The sequence below is a fragment of the Galeopterus variegatus genome, unplaced genomic scaffold (genome assembly GCF_000696425.1).
Source record: "Galeopterus variegatus unplaced genomic scaffold, G_variegatus-3.0.2 Scaffold1718, whole genome shotgun sequence".
Lineage (NCBI taxonomy): Eukaryota > Metazoa > Chordata > Mammalia > Dermoptera > Cynocephalidae > Galeopterus > Galeopterus variegatus.
The window spans coordinates 87,706-114,612 of record NW_007727829.1 but is presented as its reverse complement, the minus strand read 5'-3'; the positions used below and the strand labels follow the sequence as shown (position 1 = coordinate 114,612).

The 26,907-nt window shown below is 34.7% G+C and overlaps 1 protein-coding gene across 8 annotated transcripts in view; it reads right to left on the bottom strand.

Moving 5' to 3' along the window:
* CLASP2 (cytoplasmic linker associated protein 2) overlaps positions 1 to 26,907 on the bottom strand; it is a 192,309-nt gene that overhangs the window by 123,071 nt on the left and 42,331 nt on the right. For 4 of the 8 annotated variants that reach the window (XM_008578561.1, XM_008578560.1, XM_008578562.1 and 1 more), the window contains exons 1-4: positions 22,271 to 22,466; positions 21,612 to 21,758; positions 7,540 to 7,619; positions 1,998 to 2,090 (exon numbers count right to left, since the gene is read on the bottom strand). In XM_008578561.1, coding sequence (XP_008576783.1) covers positions 1,998 to 2,090; positions 7,540 to 7,619; positions 21,612 to 21,758; positions 22,271 to 22,304 — 354 coding nt within the window. In that variant the 5' untranslated portion in view covers positions 22,305 to 22,466. Of the gene's footprint in view, positions 1 to 1,997; positions 2,091 to 7,539; positions 7,623 to 21,611; positions 21,759 to 22,270; positions 22,467 to 26,907 lie in introns of those variants that run through there. The other 4 variants (XM_008578557.1, XM_008578559.1, XM_008578558.1 and 1 more) reach the window with 3 other exon arrangements.

The following is a 26,907-nucleotide window of genomic DNA, read 5'->3' as shown; positions in this document are numbered from 1 at the left end:
AAAGACAAAAAAAAAAAAAAAAAAAAGACTTTCCAGAAGGCATCTAAAAAAGATTAACTAAAAACAAAATAAAAATCACAATATGGTAGGAGGAAATTATCTGTAGTATATAAGACAATACACAAAGAACGACAATAAAATGAGAAAAGAACAAATAATCCAATATTAAACTGGGTAAAATAAATATATGAAAATGTGTTCAGCTTTACTAGTGATAAGCAAATCCAAATTACAACAAAGATACATCGCTGTCCCCCATTAGAGTGGCAAAAGTTTTTAAAAACTTGATGGCATCCAGTGTCAGTAAGGAAACAGACACTCTCAAAAACTGCAAGTATGGTTATGAATGACTAATACCTTTGTTTAAAATATTTTGGCAGTATCTGCTAAAATAAAATTGCATCTGCTCTTTACCCAACAACCCACATTTTAAAATCTAACCTACAAAAAAAAAGCATGATTGTTACAAATGTGTGCAAACATGTTTATTGCAACACTGTTAATAGCAAAAAATGAAAAACTGTAAATCCAAATGAAAAATGGTTTACTAAATTACATGTACATATATTAAACTAAAGAGTATACGTACATATTGATCTGCATTCAATAAGTATCTGAACAACTACTAGAGGCCTGATACCTACACCAGGTGTACTGAATGGGCATGATTTGTAAAGTGAAAAAAAGCAAGTTACTTATTCATATATCTACTATGATCTCACTTATTTTAATGAAAGGGATGGCGGAAAAATTGTGCTTATTTTGTCATACATGTTTGAATACATGCACACAGGAAAGGATATACTCTAAAATGAAATATTAGTTTCTTTATTAGGGAGGATACTACTAACTTATTTTTTTTTTATAATCCTCTGCATTGTTTCACTTATTACAATGAGCCTGTGTCACTTTGTTAATTAAAAAGATAAATAATTAGAAGACCATCATTGTTTACAAATGGGTAGTTTCAAAGTAAAACAAAAACCTTCAACAATAAAGTTCATGTTTTATACTGACAACATTTAATCTGTCATGTTTCTCCACAGATCACCTGTGACAAAGATATTTCTGTATTAGACTCATCGCAGAATTGAAGAATATAAATCATATTTAACAAATTTGGAGCAACATATTCTTTGTCAAGAACAGTATTTCAAAATTTTAAGATATGCAAACCTCCTAACAAAGAGAAGATGAAAAGTGATCTTTCATTCATAGTGTCATAAAAGCTGTATTTGTTACAAGGCCATATTTGACTTAATTCATCAAAATGGAGATATTCTTGATCAGCCAGAATGGAAGCTTTCAGAGCAGATGGGAGTCTTAAAATGGAACTTCTTTGGCTTCTTGAGGACTCTGAGGTATTCATTTGACAAATAACTTTGTCATGTAAATTTGACAAGTTTGCAAACTTTAAAATAAAATATACAGTCCATTGTTAATGAAAATATTTAAAAATTTATAAAATATTTTTTTCAAGGAATTTAGGCTAAATAAAATATTCTTAACTCAAGGATACCTGGACATTCCTTTTTTTTTTTTTAAATCAGGAGTAAAAATATTCATCACATTCATAAGAAAAAAGAAAAGAGCCAGATAAATAGACATACTGTTGTAAATTTATGTCTATATTATGAAAATATTGAGCATGGAGGTGAAGTGAATGCTCTACTGGAAAACCTTATATAACTTGAGGACGGTGCTTTTGGACAACTATGTAACTCCACAGAGGCGATGGCCCTGAGAAGCTCATACTTTCCTGGTCAGTCAGTAAATAGCACATGTGGAGAGGTTACCAAATGGGTGGGGTAAGACACCATCTGATCAGCAAAAACAGAATAAAAATTGGCCCTAAATCAGAAAATGCCTATTATCTCAAAATTTTCCAGAAAGAAATGTTACCTTTCACACTATTTTATAAGATAGTACTATGACTCGATTTCCATGTTTTTGAAAAGGAATGCTGAAAAAAAGAGAATAAGAAAACAAAAACTTACTGCATTGGCACGTTGATCCCAATCATGTTTGTCATCTGACAAAATTTCCCTGATTTTATTTAAAGTTTCTTCAAGTTCTCGACTAGAATAGATCTTAAAAAAAAGATTCAGAATTATAATAATATTTCTTGCCATAAACAATATCAAAATTATGCCCTGATGTTCAAAATAATCCTTCAAGTAATAAGATTGTTTTCCATTCCAACACCATTTTTTAATAGAGGATGGAAATACATTAGAGACAATAAAATAAATGCTTTAATTTATCTGTCTGCCTTACTTCCTTGTTACCCCTTTTACTATTTCTCCCCCATGAGTAACTTCAAATATACTCTTAAAATGCTTTGTAATCTAAAAACAAGATGCAAATATCTAAGAATAAAAATAGGCTTAATTTCTCAAAATGACTTCAAGTATATGATGACCTATTGCATCCATATACTTATTACACAATATTGCAAAAAAAAAATAAAACTGATGTTTTAAATTAGTTTTGCTTTTCTCTCCTGTGTCATGATAGACTGTAGCCAGGAGAGTGATATGCTTTGTGTCCTCTGGAGCCAACCATTTTCTAAACAGCTACACAATATCATTATTCTTTCATTCATTTAACAAATATTCACATAACAGAGATGCACTACGCTAAGCCCTAGAGATACTACAGTGAGCAAAAATTGACCTGGTGCTTACAGTCTAGTCAGGGAAATCTTAAAAATTAATCAAATTACATAAAATATGAAATTGCAAATAGGAAGTACCATACAGGTACTTCAAAAGTGAAAAGTCTCTGCTAAGCCCTAGAGATACTACAGTGAGCAAAAATTGACCTGGTGCTTACAGTCTAGTCAGGGAAATCTTAAAAATTAATCAAATCACATAAAATATGAAATTGCAAATAGGAAGTACCATACAGGTACTTCAAAAGTGAAAAGTCTATATATAATAGTGGGTTTGACCAAGTCAGAAAAATCAAGCTTGAGCTGAGAGCTTAAGGACGAATAGAACATCATTAGGCCAAGCAGAGAGAGATTTGCTTTCCCTGGAGAGTAAATAGCATGTAAAAGACTGTGACAGAAAGAAATTCAAAGAAGGCAGGAATACCGGAGAAAAGAGGGCAAAGGGGACTAAGGAGAAAAGCCAACGACGTAGGCCTAGGTCAATCAGTGCAGAGTATTTCCTTACATCACAGTCAACGTTCAGAGATGGGCATGTGAATCCCATAAGTTTTACAGGATCAACTGGAAAAGAAGCAGAGAGTAGTGAAGTATGTATAAGGCTAGAATAGCTGCAACCATGTTGTTGACCATGAGGGAAGACAATGCAGAGGAATTAGAAATGAGAGATAAAGAGAAATGGAGTCCTGGTTATAACATCTGAGTCCCTGCATCAAACAGCCCTACTTATATCTTTCATTTTCAACAGCTATTAAATTTCTTTTTTGGGTTAGGGTTGGGGGGAAAAGAGAGGGGAAGGGGAAGAGAGAGGAAGAGGGAGAGAGGGAAAAGGGGGGAGAGGGAGAGAGCGAAGGGGAGCACTTGCACAAAGGGAGGCAAGAAATGAGATATGGCTGAAGAGGTAGGAGGGGAACCAGATAACTTTCTGTTAGAGAATGACTCTTAGAAGCGTCTTAGCTTGTTCTTTCCTGCCTCCCACCTCCCCTTCACAATAGCCCTCTTGCCATTTTCCAGAGGAAAGGCAGGTCCCTCTACTATCCCTAAGCTTACTATGATGCATTGTCCTGGAATATAATGCAGGGTCCCCTTTCTCCCAACGAGGAAAAATAAGGGTGAACTCAAAAATTTACTTCAATGAGGAAGTACATAATTTTTTAAACATGCTTTTAGGGGAGTATACAAGCAACAAAAGTTTGAAAACCACTAAGTTAGACATCTGTTGCAGTAGAATGATTCCTAGGTTTCTAACTTTTGTAACTTAGTAAGTAATGGTTTCCACATACAGAATACTGGAAGACTAGGTTTTCGAGGGGAAGATCATAATTCCAATTTCAGACAGGTTGAGTTTGAGATGTCTCTGAGACATCTAAAAGGAAATGTCAAGTAAACAATCACAGTAGATACATTATTTTGGTGCTCAGGAGAGGTCTGGCTTGGAGATAAAAACGTGGGCATTATCTACATAAAGGTGGGAACTGTTTGAAGGAGGTGAATCAGTAAGAAAATGGAGAGTGAGAAGAGAGGGCCCTGAACTAACCCTTAAGAAATTTCAGTATTCAATGGCCACGTAGAGAAGGGTGTACCTTTAAAGAAGACAGGGATGAAGTGGACAAACAGGTAGGAAGAAAAAATTGGAAGAACATTCTATTACGAGCACTGAAAAAAAAACCATAACAAAACAGTGAATGTAGTCGACAGTGTAAAATACTGCTAAAAATCAAGAAAAACACTTAAACTGGTTGATTTTGATGCATGAAGATGGTCAGTGATCTACTCAAGACCTGTTTCAATGGAAAGGAGTGGGATGAAGTGAATGACGTGAAAATATGGAAACAGCAAGTACAGACAACTATTTTGGAAAGGCTGATGGTGAGGGCCAAAATAAAGAGCAATATCTGGAGGATATGGAGTCCAGTGAGACTTTGACTTTTTTTTCCTTTAAATCGAGGAACCCAGCCAGATTTAACAGACAGTGGGAAGGTTCTAGAAAAGAACTTGAACTCACATGAGATCACTAATTGTGTAAATGTGTTAAGAAAGTAGGAAATAATGGGCTTTGGAGTACTGGTGGATGTGCTGGCTTTTGAAGAAGGAAGGACCTTGCTCCTGGAGCAACAGGACAGCAGGAATGTACAGAGGGGAAAGATGCAGCACATACTTTAATAGTCACCATTAACATTTAATAGTGACTATTTATTTAGTAAAATAAGAGGCAAGGTCATGTACTGAGAAGAGAGAGCCAGGCTGATGGCTAGAGAAAATAGAAACATGCCTGATAGCTGACAAAAGCAGAAAAGTAACCTGATCACAGTAACACTGTAAAGATGTCAGATTGTTGAAAGCTTATTTTATGAGAATTCTACTAAAAATCATGTGCCCTAAGATGTGATTCTCTCCAGCAGCACTGTTTCTACACTATGAGCATAGAGAAAATATAGAGTTGGAAATCTAGAGTTATAGTTTTGTGAAATGGGTATTAAAAAAAAAATTCAGAGAAGGGATTGTAGTACATGATGTGCAGCCCTACCACAAGAAACTATTGTATCAAAGCGTAGGTGACAAGGAAAGTAGAAGTGAGAGATGATAAATTGATATTGAGTAGAAAAGACAATGAACTGAAGACCCTTGAAGTCACTGAAAAGGAGTTTTCAGAGTACTTGAAAAAGCAAGGAGATCATGGTCAGTAGTGAGATGTTTCAATTAATGACTCTGGAAATAGCAATTAACATATAGGGAACATCAAAATCCAGTGTGTGACTTTGAAGTGGATAACTAAGGTGAAGATGGGGATGAGGTCAAGAAACTGATGGGTCATCCAAATGGAAATCAAAGTTATCAAGAACGTGTCAAAGTTTAGGATAATAATAATAGCTAACTGTCATATCGAATCCTCATAACAATCCTTTGAGTATGTACTAATAACTCCTATTTTAAGATGAGGAAACTGAAGTACAGAGGGTTAAATAATGTGCCCAAGGTTACACAGTTTGTGTGGTAGAGCTGGGATTCAAACCTAGGTAACAGAGGAATGCTGTCCAGATCACTACATGACAATAATAAGGAGACTGGCCAGATAGCATGAATTTCATGTCAGTAGATGTAGGAATAATGGTCACCAAGTGATAATGAGGACAGCAAGCACAATAAACCTACTTTCAATTACTAAGGGCATGTGAGTCAAGAGTAATACATAGACTCCCATTCAAAGAGCTTCAAGAAAGGCAAAAAAACCCCAGATTTTATTAAGGCAAGGATATTGAAGGGACCCTCAAAAAATGAGGTTAGGGACTTAGGACAGTCGCTACTTATAAAACAGATGTTCCAGGGGCCGGCCCGGTGGCGCACTGGATAGTGCGCCGCTTGGGAAGCGCGGCGGCGCTCCCGCCCGAGGGTTCAGATCCCACATACAGACCGGTTCCCGCTCACTGGCTGAGCGAGGCACAGGAGCAACACCGAGGGTTGCAATCCCGTTGCCGGTCCCCGGTCCGGTACAGGGGCAACACTGAGGGTTGCGATCCGTTGCCGGACACAGAAAAAGACAAAAGACAAAAAACAAAACAAACAAAAAAAAAAACAGATGTTCCAGACGGGGGTAGGGGTGATGGAGGGTCAGTTGCAAGGAACCACTGCTGCTAGTGGCTAACTGTGAAACAGCTTTTCTCCCTCCATATAGTTGAGTAGCCCTTGGCTTCACTGATACTGTGAGGTTACCAGTCTGACAAGAATATATAGAACAATAAAAAATGCTCGAGTCCAACTAAGTTTTACTAATTGTCCCTATGCTACTAATCTTTCCCTTATATGAAAGGCCTGTAAAGAGGAGTGGGATATGTTTTTCCTATTATTTAAAAAGTAAATATCTTGAATTAAAAAAAAGTATATCTCAAAAGGGACAAAATACACTGAAATCAGAATAGTTTTTTTAAAGATTTCAGAAAGCTTTTTAAAGCCTTTTCACAACTTTTAAAGATCTTCAATAGCTTAAGGAAAACTTTTCATTTTAGAGAGCTAAAAAGATAATACAAGACAGTGGAAGATAGTTAGCAAGTAAAGCAATGAGTTATTCTCAAACAGACATGCTGAAGAACATTGAGCATTCATACCCATCATACTGGAAAAAAATACTATGAGGGATAACATCAAATGTTGTCAAAGATGTGAGGAAATGAGAACTATTGTACCTTTCTCACAGGTATAATAACCCTACAGAGTAACAACTAGTAAATTTAAAGATTATAACTACACAATTCCATTTCAATGTTTATACCTTAAAGAAAACTCCTACAAATAATCAAGGACATATGTACAAAAATCTTCACTGCAGCATAATATGGAATAGCAAAATGTTAGAAACAACCTAAAATGTCCATCAACAGAATAAATAAGTGAACTAGAATCACAAATTTTACATTGTGGAAAAACCTAAAAAGCAGTAGTGAGTAAAAAGGTTGTAAAATGTTATGTACAATACAACATTTTATGTGTTTTTAAGACATAGAAGTACACTCTTTATTTATGGGGATGTCCACTCTGACTACTTCAATTACTTCCATGTGAATAACTTCCAAATTTCTACTGCCAACTAATCTCCAACATTCTCTGGGCTCAAAACTCATTAGTTCAAGAATGTGAACTAGGCTGGACATTGCAATTTAATGTGATTCAATAATATGGATTCAATTTTATTTCAGCCGCACTGAAAAATCACTTGAAAATTAAATTATACCCACAAATAATAGCTTGGTAATATTTCAATTATATAGTCATCTAAGGAAAAAAGAATTTTTAAAAAGGGACAAAAACAAATAATTCTATGAATAGGCACAAAGGCAATATTATGGGGAGTGCCACTTTACTGGTAGCCTTACCTGAATAGAAGGGACATCAGTAAAAGCTTTTATAAAATCATCTTCATCAACTGCTCCAGCACCTCCTTCCTTAGAAGCACCTACTAATGAAAAGGAAATTAATTTCCCCAGGTTTATTTTTGAGCATTTTAGCACTAAGGACAACATGAAAAATAAAACCCTTTTGATATCAACAAAGGCATTATTTTGAGGGATATTGCATTTTATAAGAAAGCATTAAAAAATATCCAACTTTCAGAAAAGTCAAGGTACTTAGCCGTAGGCGATTAACTATAAGGTACTAGGCAAGGATGGTAGTAAAATTCAAACTCTAAGAACAGAACTTTCCCAGTCCCACCATCCATCCAATGCATTAGCAAAAACAAATACAAGTGAAAGGATAAACATTTAAAAAGCTGAAGAGAAACTTAAAATGACACTAAATGCCAGTATATGATGGCAAATTAGTGATGCAGAGGATCTATGTATGCTGCTATGGTCAGAAAAGCATATGTAAAAGAAATGAGGGTCTTGAAATTAAATTTAATTATGCAAACAAATCTTCCTTTATCACTAATAGACAATGAAAAAATAAATTTAATAGGTAATAGCTATTTAAAAGCCAATAATTAGGGCCGAGCCCGTGGTGCACTCGGGAGAGTGCAGCGCTGGGAGCTCAGCAGTGCTCCTGTCGCAGGTTTGGATCCTATATGGGGATGACCGGTGCGCTCGCAGCACTCACTGGCTGAGCGCGGTGCGGCCGGTCTCAAAAAGGACAAAATAAATAAATAAATAAATAAAAGTCAATAATTATGCTATTGTTTTTCAGTTCCAAAACTACTCTTCTTGGAAACTTTTTTTTGGTTTTTTTTTTTGGTGGCTGGCTGGTATGGAGAATGTGAACCCCTGACCTTGGTGTTACAAGGCTGTGCTCTAACCAGTTGAGCGAAAAAGCCAGCCCCAAAACTACTCTCTGTCCTCTGCTGAAACCTAGCTGATTCAGATGGTAATAGATTCTATATCTACTTCATATATTTATTTCTTTTTTTTTTTTTTCTTTTTGTCTTTTTTCGTGACCGGTAACGGGATCGCAACCCTCGGTGTCGCGCCCGCACCGCGCTCAACCAGTGAGTGGACCGGACTCTATATGGGATCCGAACCCTCGGCGGGAGCACCGCCCCACTCCCACGCACCGCACTCTACTGAGTGCGCCACCGGGCCGGCCCATATATTTATTTCTTTACGGGAAGAATTCAGTACATGAAATGGACTTCAACTATACAAGATGCACACACCAAGGGACAATTAACTTTAAAAATTCTCCAATTAAAAAATTAAAAACATCTCCCCAATTAAGCTTTATCATCTATCAAAAGTATTAATACTTCAAAACTGGATTTAAAAAATTAACATCATCAAATAAAAAGTACTCAGATTTCCAAAGTTTTGTAAGAAAGTCCTCATCTTGAAAAATCAAAATCTTTGGGCCGGCCCAGTGGTGCACTGCTAAAGTGTGCCGCTTGGGAGCGCAGCGGCGCTCCCGCCGAGGGTTCGGATCCCACATACAGACCTAGTGGTGCACTGCTAAAGTGTGCCGCTTGGGAGCGCGGCGGCGCTCCCGCCGAGGGTTCGGATCCCACATACAGACCGGCCGCTCACTGGCTGAGCGAGGTGCGGCTGCAACACCGAGGGTTGCGATCCCGTTGCCGGTCCCGGTCCGGTACGGGCGCGACACTGAGGGTTGCGATCCATTGCCGGTCACGAAAAAAGACAAAAAAGAAAAAAAAAATCAAAATCTTTGAAGATCCTTGTATGTGAGTTTTAAAGCAATAAGAGATGAACCACAGAACAGCATAAAAAGTTGTAAGGCAATAAAACTGCAAATTAAAATAGCAAGAAATTTAATAAACTAAAAGGTGAATTAATGCATACTTGCTACAGAAAATTCTATTACAATAGTAAATTACATTATTTTTTAGATATTAAAAAAAATCCAATGAAACAAAAGTACTCTCAACCCCACCCCCATGATCAGTCTTAGCAGCTGATTAACTGAAAATAATCAGTTAAAGCAAAGAAACAAAAAATAAGATAAATAACCATATTATCTTAACTAAACATCTTAGAACATACTCATTCACAAGTCTCTTGATTTGGGCTATTATTTTTTACTATGGGCCCTCTGATACAGAGTGCAGAAACCTAGATTTTTACAATTTCTCCCCAGTCTTTCACAGTTGTCTTGCCCAGGCCACTTCACAGATATTCTTTTAGGGACTTGTCCTTATCAAATAGTTCCTAAACATTCGACACAGTTTTCATAAAAACAACTTTCCACATCCTCATTTTGTTGTTTTATATATCAGTTTCCCACATGCCCCTCATGATGCAAACACTGCACTCTATCATGATTCCAAGTTGTGTTTTTTTGGTATGTGGGTGTTTTTTTTGGCAGCTGGCCAGTAAAGTATATACCACTTTCTTGCAAATTACTTTGTTAAAATAATAAGAGCAACCAATCAGCAAAATGACAGTAAATAATTAATTCCTAGAAAGTGCACACAGCTCAACTGGTAGAGGAGGTATGCACAGATATAACAGAGCAGAGACAGTAACAGCCTTAGTGCACTCAAGTGTGGAAGCCAGAAAGCTTCACAGAGGAATGGAAAAGTTTGAAGAGTTACTACAGTATATGCAGTTTACAAGAGATATAATAGAGAACAGAATGTTAACTCCAATACATAGCCTAACTCACCAGCCACAAACACATCAAAAACCTTCAAGGGAATGCAAAACATCTGAATAAATCCCAAACAAGACCAGAAAAATATGCCATTGACTAAGTACATACATAGGGAAGGCTGCCTTTGAAAGTCACAATTCACTTTCATCATAACACCTTTATTATCCAGTGAGTTCTGCCTTATGAGTGGGGCTGAATAAGCTAGAGGGGCGAGGGAAGGGAGCAGAAATTAAATGGCTTTTAGGAGTCCCACAAAAGCTGCACAGACAAAAGGCTACAAATATCACTAGATGCAGCCCTACGGGCTATCTTAGCTGTGACAGTTTGGTCTCTTAACTGAACATGAGCATTACCAAATTTGGTAAGAGCCTACATGGTTTGAATAGTTGACACCAATCTACCTCATTCTTACCTTTGTGAACCACCTTGTATAAGGAGAGCTGCTGCTAGTGGGAGTGTACTGGGTATATGAATAGTTAAGAGGCAGAGGACATGCTAAGCTCCCCTGGCTTATCTCTTGTATGTATTACAAGTAAATCTTTTATGATCCTTCTTTGCCTAATGTTTTCCCTCACCTTGGTCTTGATTTTCCCGCCAACAAAGTAAAAAAAGGATATCTGCAAGGGGCAATAATCTGAACAAATTGTTTCATTTACAATCATCATTCCATTTTCTGACACAGCTTTAAAGTTCACTTTAAAAATATTATGACACTTTTAGTACCAGCAAGGAGAATGGATACCACAGGAAGAGAGCCAAAAAAGGTAATGGACCTTAATACCAAATATTTCCACAGAAAAGGAGAGAGAGAGAGTACACACACCGAGAGGAGACGTCTTTAGATACAACAAGTTTGACAGCAGGAGCACAAGCAGAGGCTGCACTGAAGGGAAGAGAACTCTGGATTCCAACCTGACTAATGCACCTTCAAGTATAACCAGGCCAACAATCACACCAGCTGTCTAATCACTCTAGAACAGAGGTGAGCAAATTGTTTCTATAAAGGGCCAGACAGTAAATATTTTAACTTTGTGGGCCATGTGATTGCTGTTGTAACTACTCAACTCTGCCACTGTAGCAAGAAAGCAGCCACAGACAGTATGTAAATAATTGAGCAAGGCTTTGTCACAATAAAGCTTCGTTTATGGGGCTGGCCCCGTGGCGCACTCAGGAGAGTGCGGCGCTGGGAGCACAGTGACACTCCCGCCGTGTGTTTGGATCCTATATAGGAATGGCCGGTGCGCTCACTGGCTGAGTGCGGTGTGGTTGACACCACACCAAGGGTTGCGATCCCCTTACCGGTCACGAAAAAGACAAAAACAAAACAAAACAAACAAAAAAGCTTCGTTTATGGACACTAAAATTTGAATTTTATACAGTTTTCAAATGTTATACAGTATTATTCCTCTTTTGAACATTTTTAATCATTAAAAATGTAAAAAAAACTTCTTAGCTCATAGGTGAAATAAAAACAGACAGTCAGCTGGATCTGGCTTGTGGACTATAGCTTGCTGATCCTTGCTCCAGAACTAACCCCTAGCTGATAATCACTTGGATTGGTGGTGGGGGGGGGGGAGAGATATGGAGGGAGGCGATTAGTGGTTATTGCCATTCAGGAAATATAATGGTTTCTGGTGTGCTAGACTGGCTAGAGTAGGCACATCTCAGAAATTCCTAAATATTACTTTAAGCGGTTTAAGTATCAAGAGAAATTTCATTCTACTTAGTCCTACTAATAAGGTGAAGTGCTAGATACAAAGATGAATGAGGCAAAGGGCAAAGTAAGATGCTTCAGATACAGGAGCAAGGAGAACAAAGTACCAGCGGTAGAAAAAGGCAAGTTCTTCTCAGGCTGCAATAAAGAAACTGTTAACAAAAGACAGGATAAATGATCAAGAAATAACATGGAGGTAAATACATAGTGAACTCCAATGAAATTCATACAAAATCCACAATTTTTAAAGAGAGTTGTACTAATGAAAGCACTATTAGTGCTTTCAAACAGTGCTATATATTGCTTTGTACCAGTGCAACAAAGAGACAGCTTAAGACAAGAGTCTTCTGAATTCTCACCTTTCTAAGGGAAACAGGTTAAAAAGGATACTCAGTTGCAAACACAGGATATTTCTTAAGTGAAAGGAAGAAACGTCTCAGGGGGCAAAGCCCAGAGGCCAGAACAGAACCAAGAACAGAAGAAAGCAATGATTTAGAGAACTGTACCTGAGGAGCAGAACGGAACCCTCATCAAAGAACACTGACAACTCCTGGGATAGGGGAACCTGACAACATGTGCCTGGCTGGATTTCAAAATTCCTCCTCTTTTGAATGACACAGTAAATAGGAAGAATAAGTTCTGGGGCCCTAAGGTGATAATGGCTAATAATATTGTACTGCTATATTGTAACATATTGAAATATTGTACTATATTTCAAGATAGCAAGAAAAGAGGATATTGAGTGTTATAACCACACAGAAATGATAAATGTTTAGGTGATAGATATGCTAACTTTTCTGATTGGATCATTGTACAATATATATGCATGTACTGAAACAACAAATTGTATCCCATAGACATGTACAGTGAAAAAAAGCTATAGTAAAAATATGGTGTTATAATCTTATGGGGCCACCATCGTATATGTAGGGTCATTGACCAAAAAGTCATTATGAGGCACATGAATGTACACATTTAACCATAGTCCCTGAAAGATATAGTAGTAAGAATGGAAGAAAGGCAATACTTAGAAAGAGGTAACCATTTAAACCTTCCATATTCATGAACCAGGAATCTACAGACTCAGGATGTACAACATAACCCAAGTAGGATAAATAAAAAGAAATCTACACCTATATTTTTGTCGTATAACTGCACAACCCCAAAGATGCAGATAGATTCAGAGAAAGGAGGGATCATCTAGAAAAGAACATCAATTTGAACAGATTTCTCAAAGGCAGCAATGGGAGCCAGAGAGAATATATTAATATCTCACAAGTATTGAAAGAAGAAAATATTGTCTAAAATTATGTACCTAGCAAAACTAATTTTTAACAATACAAATGAAAAAAATTAAATGCACTGAAAATGAGGAAAACAAAACCATCATTATTTAAAGATGATATGATTATCATCAGGGGTTGGCAAACTTTTTCTATAAAGGGCCATATAGTAATATTTTAAGCTTCATATGCCAAATAGTCTCTGCTATAATTACTCAGCTCTTTGAAAATGAATGGGTGTGGCTGTGTTCCAATAAAACTTTATTTACAAAACCAGGAAGGGGGCCAGATTTGGCCTGGCAGGTCTAGTTTGCCAAAACCTGGTGTAGACAGAAAACCCAAAACATCCTTTCACCAGCAAAGGATACAAAATTTCAGTTAGGTAAGAGGAAGAAGTTAAAGAGAACTATTGTACAACATGGTGACTACAGTTAATAACAATGTATTGTATTCTTGAAGGCTAACAGTGGATTTTAAGTGTTTACACCACAAAAAAATAGTAAGTATGTGAGATAATGCATTTGGTGAGTAGTTCAACTTAGCCATTCCATAATGTATCAAGTTTCAAAACTTCATGTAGTACACAATATACACAATTTTATTTGTCAATTTAAAAAACACCAAAATAATATATAGTAAAATCATTAAAAAATTCAACTTTACAAGGTGGCTGGATATAAAATCACTATACAAATACAAACATCAATTTCATCTCTAAGCAGTGGCAACGAAGTTAGAAATTTTAACTTAAAAAAATACTGTGCTCAATAGTAACAAATACTTTGAGGTATCCAGAAATAACCAAACCAAAAACAAAAAAAGTTAAAAAAAATTGGAAAATAATAAATTTTAACAAGACATTATACCAAAAGAAATGAAGAAATATTCCACATTCATTAAGAGGAAGAATTTCTATCATAAAGATACACAATCTTCCCCATGTAATGCAATAAAAAGCAAGCTGCCAAAAGGATTTCTTGTGTAACTTGTCAAGCTAATTCTAAAATTTATTTACAACATATGCCAAGAACTGTTGAGACATTTCTGTAGAAGAAAAGAGAGGGAGTACTTGCCCTACAGGATATCAAGACTTACAAAGCTAAAATGATTATAAGGTTTAGGTTTTAGTGTAGGGATAGACGAACTAAACAAATTAATAAACATGAAAGTTCAAAAAATAGACCCACAAATATATGAAACTGTGATACATGACAAAGAAGTAATTCAGATATATGGGAAAGCATGAAATATTAATAATAATGTCCCAAAATTCAACAAAATGCTGACAACGGATTATCCAGTTCTTTTAAAATAAGGTATTTCCTTATCAATTATTAAAACTTACAATAGACATTCTAATTCCTATGGGAAAATGGTATGCATCCAAATTCAAATCAAATGTCCAAATAAACACTATAAAAACCAGAAACCAAAAAGAAGAGCAGATAAATCCCCTACAAACCATGCTTATAATTAAGAGAAAAATAACACTTCAAATTTCAATTTACAAATAAATGAGGGAAATGTAAACATTCAAGACCAGCAATGTCAACTATAGAGCCTTTACTGGAGAGAAAAATCAGAGGAAATTGTATGGAAGAGGAGGATGCTGGTAGTTGTGTAACACAGACATCAACTAAGGTTCCCCCTAGAACCAAAAGTAAGTAGCACATAGAAGGGGGGAGGTATCCCTTTGAATTTTGGTGGATAAAGGAAAGGAAGAAACACAAGATAGGTGCTCTATTGAAACTGGTAATCACAGCACCAGAAGTAGAAAGCCTACATCATTTAGCAAAGAAGCTGCATTTCACTATACTAACAGAAGAGGGCGTTCTTGAACTAAGGAACCAAGCAAATACTTCTTCACAGCCCCAGAAAATCACTTATTATTTGTGGTCCAGGAAAATCCAATAGATTATCATGAACAGAATAAATAATCTAACATGTATATTAGCCTGCAATAAGAAGAAAAAGTAAAAATGAAAAGCTTTTTTGCTGATGAAAGTAACTCCCTCAAAAAAAGAAAAGAAAAAAAAAAACCCCCACAACCAACCACGAAGTAGAAAAAAACTATAATACAACATGAATTCAATATCATTAAACAGCAATTGTAGGTATGAAAGAACAGATGAACCAGAATTTTGAAAACTCTGAATAGACATGGAAGGTATTAAAAGACAGCTAGCTAAGGTCAGGAAAAAAACTTTTTAAAAAAATCATCAGAAATAAATACTAAATTACCAACCCAACTATCCAAGAGAGAATAAATATATCCTGGTTTGAAAAAGAAAAGCTGGAAACAGTATTCTTAGGACACTTGAAGAAATTGGAATACAGAAATAAAGTGCTTAAAAGGTGGTAAGCACATAGGTTAAGAGTAAATTTACAGGGCTGGCCAGTTAGCTCAGTTGGTTAGTGCAGTGTTGATTACGCCAAAATCCGAAGTTGGATCCATCCCTTTTATAGGCCAGCCACAAAAATAAATTAAATAAATAAATAAATGTACAGAAAATAAAAGGGCTACAGGAAGAAGTTAAATAACATAATGAAGAGACAAATTCAGAACACAGGACAATCTAAAAAGACAACTGGCCTAGACTCTTCAAAAAGTTAATATCATGGAGATAAAAACTGGTAGATAATAAATAATATTTATAGATAATATTATAGAATCTTCTTGCTTATGATAATGGTATTATGGTTATAAAAAGAGCTCATCTTTTAGGGTGCATGTTAAATATTTAGGGGTGAAATGTCATGATGTCTACAATTTACTTTCCAATGGTTGAAATTAAAAACATACAGACACACACAAATATGTGTGAGAATATATCTACACAGAGAAAATTCAAACAAATATGGGAAATCATTGGTTATTAAATCCAAATAATGAGTGTTCACTGTATGTCAAAATAAAGTATGGGAGGACCAAAATGCTAACAACAGTGGCTGATAAAATAATGAGCAGATACTGTAATTATCTTTCTAAGTTTCAAACCTTGAATTGTACATTCCATATGGTCCTCTCAGTACCTAACATGGAGACTTGTACACGTTGTAAGCTCTATATGCAACTGTAGATAAGGACAATAACTTACCTGTCGAGAGACTAGGTCTTCAGTTTGCATATTCAATTTCAATCAAAGTTCTGTGTTTATATTATTTTATCTTAAGCATTCTGAATGTCTCAAAAAATAAGCCTTGCACAATGCAAGTTGTCAATTTAAGTTTTGCACAAGAGGTAAAACAAAACTGAGGTCAAAATAATAACTATAATAAAACAAATATATTCGTATACACAGTAAGAAATTAGGCAACTTATTAATTTATATTTATAATAACTTATCTGTTATTCACTCACTCCAATTATATTTACTTTAAAACCAAAGTTAAGACAGATAGCATCAGGGCATCTTATGATGCACAGTTGATGATCTGGGATTTATAGAATGGTGACTGGCCAATTCCTAAATTTCAAATTTCAACAATAATGTTTTGCTATATAAGATAGAACTAAGAAATATGAACCATACACACTTTTACTTAGGAGATGACCCAGAGATAATCCAAGAGGAGGCCCTTGACAGTGGGCCAAACACAGGGTTCTCGTCTCATCCCTGCTAATAACTAACTGTCTGATCTTGGGCACATCACTCAGCTCTCTGAGGCTCAGTCTCTTTATCTGAATATGGGTCGGATTTTAAGACCTCTTCAGGGCTAAAATATTCTGGACAGTAACTTAAGGAGAGAGTAAGAAAACAAAACCAAAACACACAAACAGAAATGTTATTTGCTCTTACATAAAGTTCAAAAACAAAACATTGAGGTCTACTAGTCAAAAATTGGATTCCAAGATTAAACAACAAATTCTTGAGATTTGTTTTACTAAATACATACTGATTCTCAGAATCTTTGTTTTTAAAAAAACACCAATTTTGTTGTTTGCATAATAGGAGGAGCAGGAATGATTAGCATCATTTGTGGAAAATAGATATTTGGACATTCTTAATAAAATCTCAGGTCAGACATAATTGAAGTAAAACAAACATAAAATAACCTAAAGACAAGTAACTACTACTGAATTTGAAATGGCAGCAAGAGCTAATTATAAGAATTAAAAGTTAAAACCATTTCAAAGCAGTGTTTGACATTACACAGGAACAACAGAGAGAAAACACTATTCACTTGAATGAATGAGTGAATGAAAGAGAACAAGAACATTGAGAACTAATGATTTGGTCAATGACGGGTTTCAATGATCACATACAAGCATCAAATCATTAATCTCCAAAATCTGATACTAATGATGAACAATGACAATTAAATCGTCATCTAATTGAACTCTTATTTTTAAAAAAGAATAGCAGCCAAAATAATTAGTATAGGAATAGGGATATTATTTCAGAAAATAAACTTGGAGAAGGCGATTTCAACAAGAAAATACTACAAAGCATTTCTATTTACAATGTAAAAATTACAAGTTGGCTTACTTCCAAATATTCTATTTTGCTGGGAGTCATACTAGTTGAGCTTTAAAATGACTGATTTATGGATGCTGAAAAGCAATGATCATTACTGTAGATTATAATTTCAGAGCTATAAGATCTAGAAGAATCCTATTTACCAATAGAGATTAGTGTGGTGGCAGTATAGCAAAATGATTTTTGTGCTTTGACCGACCCAATTATTAGACGGGTAACCCTGGGCAAGTTACTTAACTGTAGTTTGTACAAACTACAGTTAAGCTACTACTACTACTACTACTGTAGTTTTCTCCAAACTGTAGTTTGCTCATTAGTAAAACCAGGATAATAAAGTACCTAACTCAGGGGGGATGAGGTTTAAATGAGAGAATATATATAAGAACACTCAAGAACATTTTTAAAAAAATTGTTACCTAAAATACTACAGAGATAACAAATATTTTAAACAACCAGGTACCTTCAGCAACTGTATTTCAAACCATTAAGCCAAAAGAAAGAAAAATGTATTTATCTACATTCATATTATGAAGTTACAAATGTTATTCAGAAAATGGACTATTTAAGAGAGTCACTTTTTCCCTGTTCTAATTAATAAAGCGCAAAGCTAACTCTATTGACACCCACATAATCTGTGTTTTTATAACAATTGGTATGGACCTAGCCCTAGTCTTTTTTCAATTCTGCTTAGCTTAAAGGCCACATAATTACAATATAAGTAGACTAGATTAGCACACTGAGGCCAAAGAACAAAGCAAACTAACAACACACTGAAGATTAAACATAGGTGTTATTAGCTTTAAATAATTGAATAGGCTACTTTGCTAAAAATAGCATACACATTTTTAATCTTGATATATATATCTCTGGGAGAAGTAAAGTTCAAAACTTCAAAAGTAGATTCAGTCAGGATTCCAAAGAAGTTCACTTTATTTTAATTTTGGTAATCTTACCTGAAAAGAGATTTGCCAAGTGCAGTGAGCTATGACTAGCTTACACCACTATACACCTCCGCCCACCAAATTTCTTAATTAGGAACTAATTATATCTTTCTATTATATACCTAGGAGTAGCAAATAAATTGCTGGAACAAAATCACCATCATTCCATATAAATTTATGGGAGAGAGAATGTATATCTGAAAAATGGAGTAGTCATAAAGACAGGGCAATCTTCAAGTATTTGAAAGTATCATGTTAACAAATAAATCATCTTCCCTGAATAAGTTACAAGGAGCAGATTTTAATGCAACATAAAAAGAACTAATTTTTCCAGAATTGAAATGGGCTTCTGTCTTTTCTGGAGAACACTGCCAAATTGAAAGAACCCTAAAAATCCCTGCATCTTTTAATCCAGTGAACGTTAGAAATTTATTCCAAGGAAATGATTAGAAATGTGCTGAAAGATATACGTAAAAGAATGACACAGTTTATAACTACAGAGAAAACTGAAGGCAACCTAGACATTGTCTATCCACGAATAATTTTCAATTAATAATTTAAGACAATGGGAAAATACTTATGGTAAAATATTAGTGAGAAAAAAGGTATACAAAACTACATAATGAATTCAATATCATATTTGCCAAGAAAATATGTGTAAAAATAATTGGAAAGGTAATTATAAAAGTAATTGAAAGTACCTCATAATTTATCAGTTGATTATGTCTATATGTAGTGGTAGTACAGGTGATTTTTGTTTCTAATTTTAGTCCACAGCACATATTAATTTAATCAAATGGTGACTAATCATCCAACAGGAATATTATGAAAGTAATATATGACTCCCAAAGTCCCTTCCAACTTAAAGATTCTACAACTCTAAAAAATCTTTCTGCAACTAATTTAAAAATCAGTAAGTCTCTGCCAAGATCAGAAAATCTAAAGTTAAATTTTCAAAGAACTGACAGCCAAGAATGGCATTAATTTCAGAAGCAATTATCAATATCCTTTGGCTAGTAGCTCTTTTCTTAGATAGAAAAATAGGCAGTGAACCTAAATAAACTGTGACAAACAAAAGAAGTAAGAAAGATGATGGACGGGAGGAAAAGGAGGAGGAGGAAAGAGAAAGAAGGAAGCAGGAAGGAAAAAGAAGAAGAGGAAGAAGAAAATGGAGAAAGTAACAAAGGTCTTCCCCTTATTTTCATCAAAAGGGCCATTGCCTAGATGGATGATACAATCTGTATGAGTGATTTAATGACTACAATCACAAAAGTTACCTAAGATTTTCCTATCTATTAGGACTACAAATGACAGACTTGGGGGACAGGGAGAATAAAAAAGTTCTTTCCTTTTTAAAAAAGAAAATTTAATTACATCAGTTAGATTAATATCAGAATTAAGTGACCATGACAGGTTAATTACAATTTCAATTTTCATCTAAGGAAAGAAAGTAAACCATAACAAAAAGAGCTAATTATAAACCACTGGCCCAGATTCACAAAATGTTAAATATTCTTGCCACATATGTCAAATACTAATTTGTTTTAAGTCAAATAAGACAATTCCATGAAATTATCATAATATCATAGATTAAAATTCTATAATTCAAAATCAAGAAAAAAATACTCCCCTTGTAATGACTAAAGATAGGCATTTGTTACAAAAGAAAACCCACAGAATGTCATATATTTTTTACTAGAGATAAGAATGCATAATAGAAAATAATTAAAATTTTAAACTGTATGTTACTCGAAATATCCTGAGAGATCCTCAAGATGTTTTATTTTACAGTTACTTATATGCAAAATATATATATCATACCATCTTTCTTGCTAGTTATATGACACATAAGATAAAGATAGTTAAAATAAAATACTTATGATAGTTTTCCTATATTTAGAATATCATATGTCTTGGAAAAATATTTTTGGTTATATAGAAAGATCAAGGGATATAACTCTTTATAGAATCTGGTTAAAATATAGTTTATTTATCTTTCCTTTTTTGTTTTTAATAAAAGTACTATAGATAAAAAGAGAAAAAACAAAAATCCTCAAGACTATGATTTTCATCAGTTACTATAAACAAGGAAAGATCTGGTTTCCCAAAATATCATAACTAAAACACAAATTTATTTAAAAGGAAAGAAAGTAAAAGAGAATGAGATTACTGTCCTGGACATTAAATATTTATCTTTATTCTTACATTCTTGATTCATCAGATCAGAAAGATCTAGCAGGAACTAACACCTGAAATGTACTCATGACTTTCTAATTAGCACAAGAAAAATACTCATTAAAAAATTTAAAGATAAACATTATGTTAGAAATGGTTCTAATATGATCAAAGAACACATTATATGCTGTAAAATTGCATAAAGCCTGCTTTTTCCTATTTTCCTATTTATTATTATCTAATCCAGAAACCATTTCTGAGGCAATTTTACTTGACCACCACCCATTTCCTATAGTGACAAATGATTCAATACCCAGTATTATCAATCCTTTTTTAAATGTTGGATTATTTAAAATTTACTACCTGGATGAATGTGCAAAAACATTACATAATTCAACATCTCTGTAACAGCTACAGCACCTGAAAATTAATAGCCAAATTATGAAAAACCTGCTCTCTCCTTAAAAAAACAAAACACCAAAAAACTCCCTTAAATCTCTTCCATTAAAAATGACATTTGAAAAATAAACACCCTTAAGAAAACACTAATTCACAAATGATTTTTACAGGAAATAGCAGTATACAATATTTTGAGCATTTCAAGGCAGCACATTCTTCTGGGTGTTGTAACAGACTCTCCCGATCTGCAATCTTGCTGCAGTCATGAATAAACATATTCCTCTGAAGTTCTAAGTATGTATGGCCATATCAAGGGCATGGAGCCTGCACATCAGATTTGGATTGGATTTACATTACCTCCAACCTTAGGGCCACCTGCTGAACCAGGCTTCCTTGCACTGTTGACAGGATTTCCGGGTGTTTTAGGTGCAGGAACCTTGAAGGTGGAAGCAGCTGATGACGGCCTATTTCCATCCACTGATTCTTCATCATCAAAGCTTTTATCTGCACAAAGCATTAGAAAAATGTATTTAAGAAAACTAAGCTTTGTTCCATTTTCCATTAGACTTAAAAATTAAATAAATTCATATATAAAATCATTCCTTGGTAAGATATATAGCACAAAATAAAGGTCCTTTGAATAAGCATTTATATATTGGCTAACACTATAAGATATATAGCACAAAATAAAAAGGTCCTTTGAATAAGCATTTATATATTGGCTAACACTATAAGATATATAGCACAAAATAAAAAGGTCCTTTGAATAAGCATTTATATATTGGCTAACACTATATAAAATAACCCTCTGTAATTTAAAATCAAAATGCAATATTATCATATTTCCTACCTATCTATATTAAGTCAAAACATAAAACCAAACATATTAGCTCTAAGGATAGTAAAAAGCATTTTCATTTTTTGCTACTCATACAAGCATTTTCTGCCAGCTCCTCCCTTAGTGCATCTTCCAGCACGCCCTGTCTTATTCCTTATACCCATATTCTGCAACTTACAATCACAGATCCGTTTGCAAATCAGTCGCCTCATTCCTCTGAAAGCTCTTAATTTCCCTCACCCTAGGATGTTCCCAATAGTTCACATGGCCAAATACAGTCAATTCAATACTAATCAAAGATTCTATCAAAAATAGACAGAAACAACCACAGAACCATCACTGAGGTTTGTGCCGGCATTTTTCTTTCTCTTCCCTGCTCTAGGTGCTGTAACAGCCAATCAGCTACTAGGTGACATCATCTTATGGCAGCTACTGCCAGATGAAAGGTAAAAATTCTCCATGCATCTAAAAAATTCTGTATGCAGCTACAATTCTTATTCTATATCAAAATTTCAAAGGCATTCGATACTAAAGGTTTATAAATCTATTTTTTTCTCACTTAATTCACATGAAAATTCATATAAATAGAAAATAAGGTTTTATACAATATTCATTCTGCTGGGATGCTTATTACTGCATCAGTAAAGCATGGAATATCACAGTGCTCATTACTGTGGGTAATTAACTCTGTAATCTTATAATTTCCTGTTTATCTAGGCCATAGAAACCAAACTGAATAATTTGTTCTCTTAAATGATTATATAATACTCTATAAGACTCCTTTTAGAATATGAATGATCACACTAGTACCATCTTCCAATATACAAATGAAACACCCTTAACCCTGTCCAAAAAAAATTCACAAGATAAATGCATTTTACTCTTCTGAGAAGATGGTTTTCTCTAGGACCCTGAACAGACAAACCATGACAAACAAGATGGGTGAGGCAAAGAAGCAGCTTTACCACAGGCTTCAGATCAATATGCTAGAATCTTTTCCTTTCAATCTGCTCCCCTTACCTATACAAATAATCACATAGAATGAAATTATACCTATAAAGGGATACTGTCAGTACATCCACTAAGTACATTTTAAAGAAAACACACCAAACAAGATTTAAGACTATTTATTGTGGGTGAAGGGGGGTGAGGGGAGGGGACATATAAGCACCCTAATATAGAGCCACATTCCATTTGAGCAAGTGGTTTTGTTTTTTGTTTTTTTTAAATAACACAACTTGCAGGAAAAAAATATCTTCTAGTTTAAAACAATGTTTTTTAGCATAATACTATTAGGGAGCCAGTCTGGATAAATTAATGGACTTAACACCTATGATTTACATAGACTGCTCTGTTAAAAACACAAATACAATTCCAAATAAACTTTTTTTTTTGTCACCACTATGTAAAAAACGCAGCCAAGAGAAAGATATACAAATCTACAGAAAGTCAGGCACTGAAACACAAAATAGTCAGAAGTTCCCATGGAAACAGTGTTCTGTTCCTACACACGCAAGAACTGAAAAGAGTAAATGTCCCTACCATTTAAAAAAAATTAACTCCTAACATTCTGAAACTACTGGGAAATTAATTTTTAACTTTTTATCAAAATAGAGCAAAGTATCATACAAATCATAAGTATGCAGCTCAATGCATTTTCACAAAATGAACACACCAGTGTAACCAGTATCCAGATCAATAGATTATTTACCAGCATCCTGTCAGCACCCTCAAGACCCTTAAAAATCACTATTTCCTACCAAAACTAACTAGTATTGAATTCTAACAGCATTGTTGGTTTTACCCATTTTTTGAACCTTAAATACAAAAAGTAACCATACAATAAGTACTCTGGTCTCTACCTTTTTTTCACTCAATGTTGGGAGATAATGTTTGGAAGATTCATTTTCATTGCTTATCATTTTCCAGTGTATGAATGTACCCACAATTTATTAATATCCATTGTACTGTTGGTATACATTTGAGCTATTGCCAGTTTGAGGTTATTATAAAACAGTGCTCCTAAGAGGTATGCAAAGTTAAAGGGTTCTAAGGATTTTAGCATTATTGAAGTGGCAAACATAGTAATTTATTTTAGATTATAATAAGTCAAAGATGCATATCTTTGTAATATCCAGTGCAGTGGTCATCAAAATTCATCCCTGATCAGCAGCTAAGCATCACCTGGCAATTTGTTAGAAATGCAAATTTGGGGGCCCTAACCCAAACCTACTGAATCAGAAACTCTACAGATACAGCTCAGTAATCTGAGTATTATAAAAGCCTCCTAGTGATTCTGATGGATGATTAAGTTTAAGAACCATTCCCCTAGGGCAGAGGTTGGTGGACTTTTTTCCATAAAGGGCCATACAGCAAATACTTTAGGCTTCGCAAACCATATACATATGGTCTTTCTGTGCAACCATTCAATTATGACGTAGCACCAAGGCAATAATACATGATATATAAACAAATGGGTGTGGCTGTGTTTCAATAAAATTTTATGTACAAAAACAGGATGACAGCTGGATTTGGTCTGTAAGCAACAGTTTGCCAATCCCTTCTGTTGGGTAACTACTAAAAGAAGAGCAAGTGATAATTTTCACTCACCTTCGCCATGTCATTATGCATCTGGCACCTTCTCAATGAAGCTGACTCTAGATACTAAAATTGCAAACTTCCCAACACTCCAATATAATGATCTACCTCTGCCTCCTTGCTTTATTTATTTCCCTAGTACTTACCATCATATTACTTAATATATATAAACTAACAGAAAAAAAATAAAATAATAAAAAATATTTGATTAACTGAAAAGAGGCAAAAAGATAAAATAAAAAATAAAAATAAAGTAGTAAATATAAAACTAAATATATCAGTAATTACCTTAAATATAAAATGAACTAAATATTCCAAGTAGAAGACCAAGACTGAATTTTTAAAAATAGGATGCTTAAGTAAGATAACTTTACATACAAGGTCACATAAAGATTAAAAGTAAAATGACAGAGAAAGATAGAACAAGGCAAACACCAACTAAAAGAAAGATGTTGTAGCTATGCTAATTGAAAAAAAAAGCAGCTCGAAGAAGCATTGCTAGACATAAAAAGAAACATTTAATAATAGTCAAGTGGTAAATCCAGCAGGAAAAAAACTTGGAACCCTAAATATTTATGCACCCAGTAATACAGCTTCAAATATATAAAACAAAAATTGAAGAACTAGAAGGAAAAATAAACAAATCTACAAACATAGGAGGAAATAAACATTTCCCCACCTACGGTAAGGTTATATCGTTTTTGACCATAAGCTAAAAGAATTCATAAAACTAATTTATCATCATAAACTCTAAAATTAAAATTTGTTTTAAAATTTATATAGAGGTTATAAATATTCTGGGCTTAAAAATTTTTCTTAATAACTACAAAATATCAGAACAAATCTCAATTGTTTTCTTCCCAGCAGCTATCACTTCCTAAAGTAATATACAGTGATTTTTATAAGCAGATTGGAAGCTGGTTAAGGGCAGAACTTGGTCTTGTTCATGCTGTAACCCGATTTCCTAGAACAATCCAGGGATAATTGTCACAGCTGGCTAACTCTTCTCCCTGCTTCTAACCTTCATTTCCTAGAGTTTATTCTCAACACAGCATCCTGAATTGAACAACGTGACACGACATCACTGGTTAAAATCCTCCTATGGCTCCATAAGAAAGACTACCGGGACTCTAAGATCTGAGATATCACGTAGATCTCCCCAACCTCACCTCCTACTTGCTCTTCCTCTTTCTCCAATCCAGCCCCACCAACCACCTTCCTATGACTCATGTCTGGGCCTTCACACTTGTTCCTTCTGCCTCAAATGCTCTTCCCCTCTATATCCACACTTTTCACTCACCATCATCAAGTCATTATGCATCCAACACCTTCTCAATGAAGCTGACTCTGGACACTAAAACTGCAACTTCCCAACAATCTAATACAATGATCTACCCCTGCCTCCTCGCTTTATTTCTCTCCCTAGCACTTACCGTCTGTATGTTTTACTTATTTTGTTTACCTGTCTCCTTCCACTGAAATATATGATCTGTGAAGTTGGGAACTTCTATTTTGCCCACTGTATATCTCCAACAGGTGGAACAATGCCTTGAACGGCACATTTCACAGTGGAGAGAGACTTTTAGTCTCCAGTAAGAGCATTACTAAGTTATTTGAAGCAATACTCCAAGGGCAAGCAGCTATACACTCTGAATTAAATACATATTTTTAAAACTCTTTAAAGCAATAAGTATTTGACAAGATAGTAAGAAATACTAGGATAAAGTCAGTACATTGGAACTTCTATTCTGAAGGCCTTGTGGGGCAAAGAGAACAGAACTCAAAACCCACACAAGATGCAGAGTCTAAACAGGAGATCCTTTCCATTACAAATTGGTATACTAAATGACTACTGACTACACTCTCAAGGCTAAAGTGAACCATAAGTGAGCCCTTATCTTCCTATAGTCTATTCTTTTCAAACTTTTCTCAAAAGAGCGGCAGAGAAGTGAATCAAATGCAGTGCTTCATTAAGATCAACTGCTTAGGTAGCCCAGACACTCAAACCCTTAAACTCTGTGGGCTCACATTTGTAGTACTCCCAAGAAACAGCCAGAGCAAATGCAAAATTTCCCTAGAAGAAGGTCTCTGGCCTCAAATTATTCCCACAAATAATTTTCTAAAGGTTATCAGCCATATTAGGGAACAAGACAGCATGAGCAAGAACAAATAGAAATAGAAAATAGAAACAGACCTACTTAAAATCCTAGAGTTATC